General features: G+C 38.5%; 1 protein-coding gene across 16 annotated transcripts in view; it reads right to left on the reverse strand.

Moving 5' to 3' along the window:
• phldb1b (pleckstrin homology-like domain, family B, member 1b) overlaps window positions 1-13220 on the reverse strand; it is an 80491-nt gene that overhangs the window by 47510 nt on the left and 19761 nt on the right. For 15 of the 16 annotated variants that reach the window (XM_034310607.2, XM_053239612.1, XM_034310608.2 and 12 more), the window contains 2 exons: window positions 12904-13074; window positions 2623-2736 (listed from right to left, as the gene is read on the reverse strand). In XM_034310607.2, the coding sequence (XP_034166498.1) occupies window positions 2623-2736; window positions 12904-13074 (285 nt within the window). Of the gene's footprint in view, window positions 1-2622; window positions 2737-9011; window positions 9539-12903; window positions 13075-13220 lie in introns of those variants that run through there. The other variant, XM_026924289.3, reaches the window with a different exon arrangement.

The raw sequence follows: 13220 nt of genomic DNA on the forward strand, positions 1-13220 counted from the left end.
GGCTGATGCAGGCCTGATACATCTTTATCAGAAGCTGATGAGAGGACATTCTTGTAAGGTGACAAAACCTCAGAGCTTCTCACCCTATCATGGAGAATAAACCCAGCAACCCTGTGGAGGAATCTCATTTCCACTGACCATATTCACAACTTTACTCTTTCGATCACTACCCATAATTTGTGACCATAAGTACGGACAGGGACATTGACTGACCGCTACATAGAAAGCTTCGTCCACAAACAAAGTTCCTGCTTTATCAATACAGAACATTACATCAACTGTAAGATCCCAAGGTACTTAAAGCTCTCCGCCTGGGGCAATGTCTCTTCTGTTTTTTCTGGGAGAGAACCAAGGCCTCCGACATGGAGGTGCTGATTTTCATCCCAGCCGCTTCACACTCAGTAGCAAAACTTTTGAGTGCGTGTCGGAGGCTGACTATTAAAATTGCCAACAGTGAGTTGGTTATCAAGGGATACACCAATATTGATAAACAGTCATGACAATGTTCTTTAGTGGTACATACAGAAATGTACTAGTTATCACTATAATTAACATGGAAAAGTGTTCATTCTGAAAACAGAGTTACAAATCCAGACAGGTGAGAAAAACAAAGGAGATAAATGGCAGCTCTGTTATGCGATGGAAGGCATTTTGTTGGACAAGTTCCACTTGTCCCCTTAGAGGAAGCGGTCACTGCACATCAATACAAAGCTATTCTGCATTTTCTGATCTGATATAAGTGGTCTCTTTCAGGATGACCCCACCCTCCTCCACAGAGCACCAGGGCTCACTGAATGGTTCGAGGAGTATGAAAATTATGTTAATGATATGCGATGGCCTTCAGTCACCAGGTCTCAACCTCATTAAATACTTATGGGAGATTTTTGACCAATGTGCTCAGACAGCACTCTCTACCACCTTCATTAAAACATCAGCTGTAGTAATATCTGTTGGAAGAATGGCGTTCATCTCCCCATTACAGTTCCAGAGACACGTAGAAACTATCCAAAGATGCACTAAAGCTGTTCTGGGAGCTTATTAAGACACTTAGCCTTAAGGCTTAATAACCTTATTAAGACATTTTATGCTGGTTTTTCCGTATATTTGTCACCTGGCTGTATTTAGCCGACATTCCAGCTTAGGTCATATACTGAATAATTTAAGTAACATCATCTGCATATGTGGCATTGTGTCTTAGGAGTCTTAGGAACAGTATTTTTATCCACAACCAGGGCAACCATGTCAGCGTTTCACATATCAAGCAGCTTTTCAGCATAGCATTTAAAATAATGGAAATTTGTCATGGCAGGCGTGGACTAATCCAGGCAGCCAGGACAATCAGATTGCGTGTCTAGGCTATTTGTTTTTTTTTATTATAGTTGCCCGGTAGACACAAATATTTCGTATGTGTAATTAATAGTTAGAGAGTTGTATTTGGAGAAAGCAGAGACACTTTTTTTTTTTTTTTTTTTAACAAATCTGCAACACAGGTATGTGGCAATAGTGTCAAACCTGAGCAAAATACAGAACTGTCAAAATTCTGATAATACTCCTAAATCTAATCCCTATACGCTTTTTTTTCCCTAAATGAGGCTTTGTACATGTTTTATTTGACCTTTCTGACAGGGTTTTGCTGAGCTTCTGTGTGTATGAGTGCGTATGAGTTGAGTCATCTGAGTCCTCATTCTCCTCACAACAACAACAGTTTTACTGTAACAGGTCTCTCTTGAAAAGGAGATCTTTGTCACTGAGACCACCTGTATAAATAAAGGTAATACACTATATGGCCAAAAGTATGTGGACACCTGACCATAACACTCATATGTGCTTGTTGAACATCCCATTCCGTTTGCTGTTATGAGAACCTCCACTCTTCTGGGAAGGATTTCCACTAGATTTTGGAGTGTGGCTGTGGGGATTTGCGATCATTCAGCAACTCCAGTTCATTCTAAAGGTGCTCAGTGGTGTTGAGATCAGGGCTCTGTGCAGGACACTCGAGTTCGTCCACTCCAACCTTGGCAAATCATGTCTTCATGGACCTCGCTTTGTGCACAGGGGCATTGCCAAGCTTGGGCACGTTTGGTCCAGTGAAGGGAAATTGTAATGCTACAGCATACAAAGACATCTTAAACAACTGTGTGCTTCCAGCTTTGTGGGAACAGTTTGGGGAAGAACCACACAATGGGTGTAATGGTCAGGTGTCCACAAACTTTAGGCCATATAGTGTATATAATAGTTGGCAAAAATATTGTCTTTGATATCCATGTCTTTACCAGGAGAGGATGAGGAGTATGGCCAGAGCCCTTACTAGTGGAGTGAAAGCTGGTCGCAATTAAAACGGCTCAGAAAATTCCTATTCTTTCAGGGGCCCAGAAAATCCTAACTACTTCTGTTCCACAGAAATTTGAATATTCACTTATTCTCATTAGTTTGCATTAATGCTTTTAACTGTCTGATTTTAATGTCTGATGGGATTGCTAATGAATTTATGATTCATCTACTCCTCAAGGACAGAGAAGTTGTTTTCATTCTTTATTTGTCAATAAGAGTTACATTAAAATTAAATGCTTCATCTTTGTGTGTGTATGTGCATGTGTGTACGAGGGGGTGATGATGCATTACCTTTACTGGTGCCAGATCTATGTTGTCCTTCTGGCCTCATGCTCTTCATTCTGAATGCCTCCTCAGGGTGGTTGAAGCGGAAGAAGGACGACTGACCAAAACACAGCATACAGCCTGTACACAAGTTAAATCAAGTGTATTAAAAATGGTTGTGTAATACAATATTTTCACTATATTCCTCTTCTTTCTTGCACTGTTTATGAAGGACCTTGTACTCTGTACATCTGCTGTCCTCCAATCAGCTCATGGTAAACCTAAGATCATGGTTAATCAGCAGACACAGGACGACACATGACACAATAAGAATGCGGGAAGCAGGTTGCCATAACCACAGGCTGCATAGTCAGGAGGGTGTGGTTTTTGGACATACAATGAGTTAGGCCTCAAGACTACACAGATAATTGCATGTCATTTGGATTAGTTTACTCAGAGATATTGTGCTCTGCTATATACTCATGTAGGAGCTGTATGTGCTTACATAAGGCATAACCAGAAAAGTGCTAAACTGCTCATATAAAAGCAGTAGTCTGTAATTTTTGGAGCCTTTTATTGCCTGCACAGTAAATTCTAATCACAAAGAAGACAATGATGAGCCTTTCTATTTCCCCAACTGACCCCACCCCCTCTGGGGAAACTACATATGCCTCTCGATTAGGCTTTTAAGAGAAAGGAACTTTTCCAGGCCAGAAAAATACACACAAACACCTGAAATGAAAAAGAAAGTCCCAAATACTTGTAATACTCCTAATACTTTTGTAAGGCACCTTTGAAAGTATGTGAATATTACAGGTCTAGAAACATTTTTTTTTTTCAAACTACAAACTGCACCTTTAACAGTGGAAACATTTTACATGTGAATGTTGTTCTCACAAGTACTCGCCACTACAAGTCCTGCTGGAGTCGGTTGGTTTTAGCACTGTGTGAGAGGTGCAGTCTTGCGTGCATGGAACATTTGCTATCATGGTTAGACAGAAAGGGATGAGAACATTCAGTACCATCATTCAATGCAGAGTCAGCCCCCTAAACCGCCTCTTGGCTTGCTGAGTGAGGAGAAAAATAAGACAAGACAAGCCTTGTTTCTGTCTGTTGTTTTCTACACCACTTATCTCACAGCTTCTTCAGGCACAGTACGCGCACACACACACACACATATTTGGGCACAGTACACACATTTTACCATGTGCTGTTTTATTTGTATGCATAATATCTATGGGCACATTTACAACTTCTTAAAATGAGACAAAAGTAGCAAATGAGGTGTCCATAATCTTATTATGTGGCATTGAATTAATACACGCAGTGGAGAGGAGAATTCACTGACAAAGCATTCTATGCTGGGGGAAAGGGGGGGGGGTGTCTTATGGAAAGTTTCTCCAACAAAAAAGCAGATGTTCAATGAATAGACAGTGGCAGATGCCCTTTTTTGTTCCAGATGGATGGAAGAACATTTAGCTCCATCTAAATCCCTGACAGGAACACAAACACACAGGTATAAATGTTTTCATGACTCATAGAGACCATGAACACTTATGAATTCAGTAATATCAACAATATTATTAATACAATAAAAGTTTAGACGATGGTTTGTTTATTATTTTATTATTCTGTGCCTGTCTATTCAGGAGGCATGGCCCTGGGATGTCTGTCTCTACATGTCTAGTAAAGGACTTTGAGTATGTTATTTGTGAGCGCCCAATTAAAGAACTCGATATGTGTGAACATGAATCACACAGAGCTGTAGTCATGCTTCACAAGTGGAATACTTTTCAAAATCCATGGCCTCAGGGTGTAGCTTTCCAACCATGGTGACTGCAGTGGTTTGGAAATACTAATAAATATAAATAAGTACAAAATAATAAACTTATGTAATATTAATCATATTATCAACCGTCTTCACAATCATGGTGAATACTATTAACTGTAATTTTAACTATACTGCCTCTACCCTCATTATTACATGATAACATTGATAATAGTGCTGAAACTATTGTGCTGCAGTGAGCATATTGCACACACAGTTTATATGACTGTACTCAACATGAGGTTAATATTAGCAATTGCATCGACATCTGCTTTACGCGATAGAGGAACGTTCATGTTCACACTAAAACGCATTTAAGTCAGAGCTGCGTCCTCACAGCTAAGCTCCTCCACTCAAGTGTCCCAGCTGAAAGCAGGATGAGTCAGCAATCCACACCGACTTCAACAGAGCCCCAACACACACCACAGCTTACTCAGCACAGCCAACAAAACAGCACTGTGCTGTGAATCCAACTGCGCTCATCAGCCAGGAGGATACAGCAGTAAATCCCTGTCTGACTGGCAATTTCAAAATAAACCGAACTCAACAAAAGCAGGGTTCTGTGTTACCGCATGACTTCCCCAGGGAATCACCCTGAAAAACAACAGACTCCCAGGCAGGCAGGGAACAGCATGCGATCAGATGCACCCTCTATTTATGTCTGGTTTAAAAATTTAAAAAACAAAAAGGCTTTAGCTTTTTCTGGGCATTCCTGAAGTAAAGGAAATGATTCACACTATTACCAATGCTGTTAGATGTAGCATTCCAAGCATGTGGCAAAAGTTTGAAATTGAATTTTTGAAAAGTGAGCAATCATGAGCAAAAAAAATGCTAGACTGCAGTCTCATGCATGCGCTGGCCAGATGTGAAGACGTCCAAAAGCCTTTGATTTTTTTTTATAACCTGACTTATTCTCCCCAGTGCAAAAGGAGTGCACTTTGCTGATGAATTTACACAGCACAGTATTGAGGAGCATTAATCGAAAACCACTGACAGCAATGTGAGCAATGTGAGCGATGAGAGCATTTAATGGAGTCATGAATTATACCTGCCGCAATAAGAGCTTTTCACGCCCATGCTATCATATATTACTGTCAAACGCACTCAGACCTCGGCTATAAACCACTCCCCTGCTGCTGTGTTAAATCCTTAAACGCTTAGTCACGGCACATCTAAATTATGTTAAAAATGTCTACAGAGTGCTTAATGAATCCATTTTATTTATTCATATGAATTTATTTTATTTACCCATTTTTCCTCTCTGTGATCAGGCCACTCATAGGAGCACATTTTTTCACTAAAGGGTATAGCTCAAAGTTAAAAATAGACCGTTCCCCCTGTTTCCTGGGGTTTGTTTATAGATAGCAAGCTTCTGCCAGGCATTATGGATCATTTTACAGCAGATATTTTTGTTCCAGGAGAAGGCTATGTGTTATGTCAGTTTCCTGTTGCAGAGTCACGCTCATTTGACATGTGGACTCACAACACTCCCAAGCTCTCTCTAAACCACCAATTACAGCAAACATAGCAAACAAATAGCACTTATTGGTGGACTAAATGCAATTTCCTTCCGAAATACCAAATTAGGAATAATTACCTACTAAGGGTTTTCGCTTCGCAGTACAAATTGATATCTGGTTCCCTGATTATGAGGGAGTAAATCATTTTCATTTCATCAATATGCATTTCGCAAACATTCAAGCTCTGTCATAATTCTGCACATGGAGCGCGAGAAAAATGACGCATTTCCTCTGGTGATAACATTTTCTCATCTCTGTTCGCTGCCCTGAATGAATTCCACTGTAACCCAACATTCTTGAATGGTAGATGACGTTCTGACAAACTGTGACTAAGAGCCGTTTCGTAATTCAATTTCATGAAGTGATGACTCGAAAGGATGCAAACCAGCCAGCAGATACTTTAAAAGGAAATTGAAGTTCAGAAGTTTTCATGTCAGACCACACACTGAACTCCCCTAGTAATAATGAAACAGCATTTTGTTATATATTAACCATTTGTAGACAGAACGTATTCCTTATATTACTGCTAATACCTGTGTTCATTAAACGAAGTGAAGTTTGGGACCTGAGCCAACAAAACTAAAAAACAGTGAAGACCAATTTATCAAATCATTCCTGAGGACAACTAGGAATGCAGAAATATAATTATTCTGGCAATTTCATGAAATCTGAAAACACAAGTGCACATTGCTAGCAAATGTTCATCAAACAGTATACTAACTTGTCATAAGAATACAAGAATATATGTAAAGGAGGCCTGTGCTAACAGACTAATATTCTCTTTAACATCTGCGTATTTCTGTGCTATATGTAAGTACAACTATTATCAATGGTACATTAAGCTATTAACTAACAGTTCCATCACCACTCAAGCATACTGTTAATACTGAACATAGAAAGGAATAAAACACAATGAGGCATGCTGTTACAGAAAAATAATCAACGGCAAGGTAGTGTGATCTGTTTGCCACCCCAAAGCTGATTATTTTCCAATAATAACTTAACGTACTGAAATGATATATTCCTCTTATACCTCAATAGTTTGACTTTTCTTTATTGAAGAACAACACAACATTATCAAATTACAGTTACGTCTAATATTAGGGAGCATCATTAAATGAACAAGTTAGTTCCTGCTATCACTTATGTTACAGCAACTATAAACCGTTGTTCCTTCACCAGCCCCTCTTTTTCTTCTCGAAGTTAATAAGACAAAAAAAATGCAGCTGTCTCTGAGAAACTACAAAGCCCTCTGTCCTGAAGACTGTCCCATGTCAGAAAACTTAGTTACAGGTTTACCTCTGACAAACAGGTACAAAGAGACTCCTTCCAAAATAATTATTAAAACAGTAATTAGCTATTATGATTGAGTGGTATTGCAGCCCTGTATGAACTACTTATTTAAAAAATGTAGCTGCCATATATTTATGATAGATGCAGCATCACAGGGTCAAAAATTATGCACAAAAGTGAGGAGAAAGGAATAGAATGATATTACGGCCAAAAAAAAAAAAAAAAATCACACCCATGCATGGAAAGCAGAAATTCCTAAAGCACGTTGGTCAAACACTGAGGTTTGGAGGAAAAAAAAGTGCATCGCAGCCATGAATGATCACTGCAGCTGTATTTCATCCTTTTAAAACAAATCCTACTTGACTTGTTCAGTTCTATTTTTATTATCAATCTGACACATTTAATATTCAAAGGTAAATCTAGATAGTTAAATACCACTTATTCTAAAAAGCTAGGACTTATGCTAGCAATCTTATATGCGCTGCAATAGCCTTTCTAACTGAGACCACAATGTCACCACGCTGTCACGTTTCAGACAGTACAAAGTCTCAGAGCCCCACACACACACACACACACACACACACACACACACACACACACACACACACAGTGAACCCTGAGGTCAGGTCAGAACATGGGGACATGACCATAGGGGACACAGACAAGAGGTTAAACCCAGGATTTGGCTACCACTCAGATAGCTGATCTCTGTAGCTACTAAATAGATCCAAATGTCAGAATGGGGCAGAAAAGTGCACAAATAGAGTGCAGATAATAAGGTGACAGTACAGACGGTACAAACGGCGCACAATAAAAAAATCACTTCTGAATCTTTCTTCAGTCCTGTACCTATGTAATCTGACCCCAACTCATAGTAAGACCCATTAATTACAAAACTAGTATGTGTGAAAAGGTATGCATCTGTACCTCAAGGAGTTAAAAGCAGTTAGTGGATCACACTGACCAGGAATAGCAGTGTAACAGTACACGAGCGCCCATGAGCATGCTGAAATGACCGATCACCATGCCACTGAGTCTAGGACCAGCTTTATAATCACTGTCTCGGTCAGTGTTGCTCTATGATTGATGTGATGCACCACAGATAAGCTTGATTAAAATTATAGCACATACTGCTGAATTACAACTGAACAGTGGTTCATTTAACACCATAAGATTTCATTAAACCGAAATGATAAGAACTTTACAGCTTAATTTACGCATTTACAGAGTAATTTTACACTTACATTTAATTTTTTTTTCTTCTACACTTACACTTAATTCAGCAGTGTAGTGATTAACTCAGCGTTGTAGTTACAGGATAAAAGTGCACAGCTCCAGTACTGGATGTCTGCAGTCTCCATTTTAAAAAAAAAAGAGTTACTTAAATCTGTTTAAATATTAATTCAGAGTTGAAAGAATGGCACTGGGTTGCATCTAGAAATAACAGGAAGAGGATTCTACTGAACTTCCACACACCTTCATCAATCTCATATCTACAAGCTGACTAAAAAGCACTTGATTTTTGAAAACTCTCTTTTAGATTTAAGTTTTTGTAGTGCAAATCTCACTATAGGCATCTCTCTCTCTTTTGATCACGTGCTTCCTAGATGTAGTGTTGCTGTATTAACAGTGTAAGTAAGCAAGTGCAGTTCATTAGTAGTTAATTCAGCACTTAGCTGTGTAGTAAAGGATCATGAAAGAACTCTGAAGCCCAACCAGATGTGAATGCATGTCGAAATCTCCCATGAAAGCGTTTTCACCTCATGCACACTTACTTCTAAAGCCCCATGATCTGCAGTGTGGAGTGTGCAGGAATCAGTGCAGCCTGGCCCTTTAAAAACAAGCCACGTTTTGCTGATAGGAGAGAAGAGAAGCCGGTGATTCCGCTTTCCTTTGCCCTGAGCAAATCCTTTGTTAGCGGTTCATCATTCTCCCCAACTCCTTCACTAACGAGGGCAAATCTTCAAGAGTTTCGCGATTGCAGCATGGCAGTCTTTAGCTGTCTTAAAAGATTAAAGTTATCCAGTGATAATAATACTACTGCTACTAATAATAATGCTAGCTGCTGCTGCTGCTGCTTAAAGAAGCCTGTACAGTTTTAGCTGTCAAGCTGGTGTGTCTACAGCATTGTGTAAAGACAGAGGTGGGAAGAGATGAACAGCTGCTGACTCCGGCAATGGAGCAAACTCATTTCCTCGTCACAGGAAGGAGGGATGTGGAAGGAGGGAGAGTGTTTCCACACCCCCTGAGTTAAAGTGTCTATCAGCAGCGGAATTTCACTCCGAGCGCCGCCCACTCCTACTGACTGACTGACCCACCGAGTCCCTTTGTAGCAACACGCATGCGCGGAGTGTGGACCCTTCTCACACTTCCGGGTTTTTTGTCGCCAAAAGTAGCCTTTACACAGGCTCAGGGTTGCCAAGTCTTTTCAGGGCAAAGTAGTTACAAGAAGTCACCAGATGATGTCATGGAGTAATTTATATATTTGTTGAATCGTCATGATGATTTGTATATCAAAAAGTGTTACATGAAGAACATGTTTTTTTCTTTTTCTTCTTTTTTTTCTTCTTTTTTTAAAAAAAAAAAATCAGAATAGAAAATAGGCAAATTGAAAATAGATTATAATTTTGGAAGTCTTTGGTCATGGCACTACAAAATAATTATTTAGGTATTTACACAATAGAGTCAAAACAAGTATTTGCGCATTTACAAAATACTATAATTTCTATCATGAATGCAGAAAAAAATCATAATTGTGGATACATCTTTGATGTTTAGTCTTAACAGTGTTGACAAGGATGAGGTGAAAAATCTTTCCATTTTGAGCATAGGTCATAATGATGCTAGTGTTTCTAAAGCTTAGCAGTAATGATTTTACCCTGTGTCCATGTCTATGTATTTACATTATTTGGGACATGAAGGAAATGGGCATGAGTGGAATAACACACTTTTTTTTTTTAATTTCTTGTAAATATAGCCAACAGGAGAGTTGAAAAACAAAGAAGTATGCAGGAAGCACTAACAATGGTGATCACTGATTGGTTGCTGGGAAATATTGGTAATCAGTGATTGGTTGCTGTGAAACATTCATGATCAGTGATTGGTCATTGGGAACATCAACCCATGGAAGCACAACTGTCAGTCAGTCTTTACATACCTTACTTTTTTTTTTTTTTTTTTTTTTAAATAACATCAGTATAGGTGGCTAACAGATTGCCAGATCTAGCAATCTAGATCTAGTTGCTAAGTTGGCAACACTGTTTCTGCTAAACAGCAACAATGCAGTGCATGAAAGCCAAAAATAAACCATTTAGGAGAAATGATATAGAAGACCTGCAAACTGAAGCGGAATCAATGAAACAGCCTGAAATATCAACACAAGTAGGGATTAGGGGCAAATAAACTAGAACTGACTAGAAATGCAGCTAATCTGACAGCCCCTTTAACCTCAAGCTTGTGTGGCATCTAGCTGTGATGCACTTTGGCACTGAACAAACACAAACACTCATCATTCCCACTATGAGTGTTAACTCAGCTCTCAATTGACTAGAAATACAGCTAGCGAACATTAGCGAAAGGACGCTATCAGTGATGTATTACTAACTTTTTCACTTATCCAGTTTTATCATTTTTTAAAGCAATTAATGGAAATGAACTGAATTATGCTAAAGATGAAATAATACATACAGAATACCAATTAACTATATATCTAGCTAATCATCATCAATCCTAATATCAGTTAACAATATTTTACCCCGCTAGCTGTGAATGAGTTCTTCCACAGCATGAAATTATTCAATTCTAAAACAATTCTGGACATATCTTTGAAGTTTTTTGACAAAGACGAGGTGAAAAATCTTTTCGTTTTGACTGGTGATAATGATGAAGGTGTTTGTAAGGCTTACCAGAAATTATTTTACTCTGTGTCAATGTACTTCCCTTTTTTTGTGAAAAGGGCCCATTTTAAAGGTATTTTCTGTCATTTTTCAAGTGTAAAAAACAAATTTGCAGTTATAGCAAAACATGTTTCTTAATAAGAATAAACTCAAAAGGAAATGAGTCCTAAGAAACCTCTTGAAATTTTAAGAGTTGCGTGATTACTTGCCTATAAATGGGCATTCCACAGATCTCCTAAAATTTGATGATTAATTAAAAATAAACTATGTCATGCAGAGTAATGTGAAGCAATATGGACTGCTGCTGAGAAATTTATAGACGAGATTTCTTTACAGTGTTTGTGTAACATTCTCTAGAAAGGTGCAGTTGACTTCCCCTTTAATGTAGCTAATCATAGCCTACTGACTAACATCAAAACTAACATCAGAAACTTACACAATAGGCATTACTTGTACCAGATGAGCACCTGTGTATCACTGATATATTGTCACAATGAAATATGTGTTTTGTAATTTATTTTCTTTTTGGCAAGGCAACAAATTATCTCAAATAGTGTATTTCCATAGCCACGTTTCTTGGCAATCTAACAAGATGCCATGTATTAACACCAGCACTAGAATTGCAGAAAATTCTGGTATAATGGTCATAACACACTACACTTCACACTACACCAGTGTTAGGGAACATTACATAATAGCTAGATTAAATAATAAGGTTTTTTTATTTGCAATGGAATTGATTGGACATTGGACACTAGGATGCTGTGCTTAGATGCTTAACTGTACATTAATTCATAATTGAGTCTCTCTAGTCCTTCTTGCAGAGTTACTTGTGACTTGTGAGAAATCACACTGTCAGTATGAGAATGCACAATGGACTAATCCAAACGCACCTATACGTTTCACTAGACTTGTTTAATTAAACTTATTCCCACACACAAAATGCTGATAATCCTTTTTGGGATTTGACGAATGTTGTTTGCATGTATACCTTCCAGAGATCTGGAAGTCCATCCAATGTAAACTGCATTTTTAGCCTGAGAGAATTCAGATTTTACCTCAAAGCTTGAATTTCTAAAGCCCTCAGATGTTTCTACCAGACTGTTCACTCGTATAGCATAACAATCAATCCTTACCTTCCTGATAATAATGATCTTCAGGCTTAGATATCACATCCCTAGGCAACTCTGGAGACTCACTAGAAGCTTGCGGTTAGCCACAGATCAATTCATTCTAGAAAAAAAACCCTGTGCATTTCCTGAATGGATTTTCCTGGTGCTTTATTGCTTGAGCCCCCAAAAAAGAAGACAAAGCTATCAGGTTTCAATTCACAGTTTGATTGTAAAAGAGTCTTGGTTTCATCATTTGTCATTTGAACATGAGCTTTACACCTAACATATCACCTTGCATTTGCACAGCTGTCCAAATGAGAGGGGTTGTCTTTGACAATTGTCTGTTTGGAGGCAACATAACCAACAAGAACTTGTTTTGGCGGTAGTTGCAAATCTTCTGCTTTTTTGTTGTTTTTTTTTCCCCAGGATAATTTGATGACATTATGTCATACGAATAAAAACTATTCTTAATAATGACAGCCTAATGCAACAGTTTGCATTTACACCTGCCTGAGATCGGATTCTAGCGAGTCCAGCTAATCTGTTCACATTCTGATGATGATGAGCAGTGAAACATCTTCAACATTATAATATGAATCCAATCACTTTTATTTAGAGATGCTCGACATTCAAACGACTGCACGCTGTGTTAGTCATACCTTGAGACAGGCGTACAGGCTTGCTGACTGGAAGTCCGTCCATGGTACACTGATTTCCACAGGGGTGTAAGGTGATTATTCCAGCCTTGTTCTCAATGAAACAGTGCTGGGCTGCTACTCCAGGGCCCTGGATGTTGATGTCCACGGCTCCATGGCCCAGGGTAGTTGTCCCTAAAAACAAAACCCTCATATTTAGTCCATTTGGCATACTCATAAGATAACAATAATATATAGAAATAATATAGCAATAATATATTTGGAGATCTCTACTTTAAGAAAACATTAATATATTTTCCCAAAATAATATGGAAATGTTT

This window comes from Pangasianodon hypophthalmus, chromosome 14, assembly GCF_027358585.1.
Source record: "Pangasianodon hypophthalmus isolate fPanHyp1 chromosome 14, fPanHyp1.pri, whole genome shotgun sequence".
In the NCBI taxonomy this organism is placed as follows: Eukaryota; Metazoa; Chordata; class Actinopteri; order Siluriformes; family Pangasiidae; genus Pangasianodon; species Pangasianodon hypophthalmus.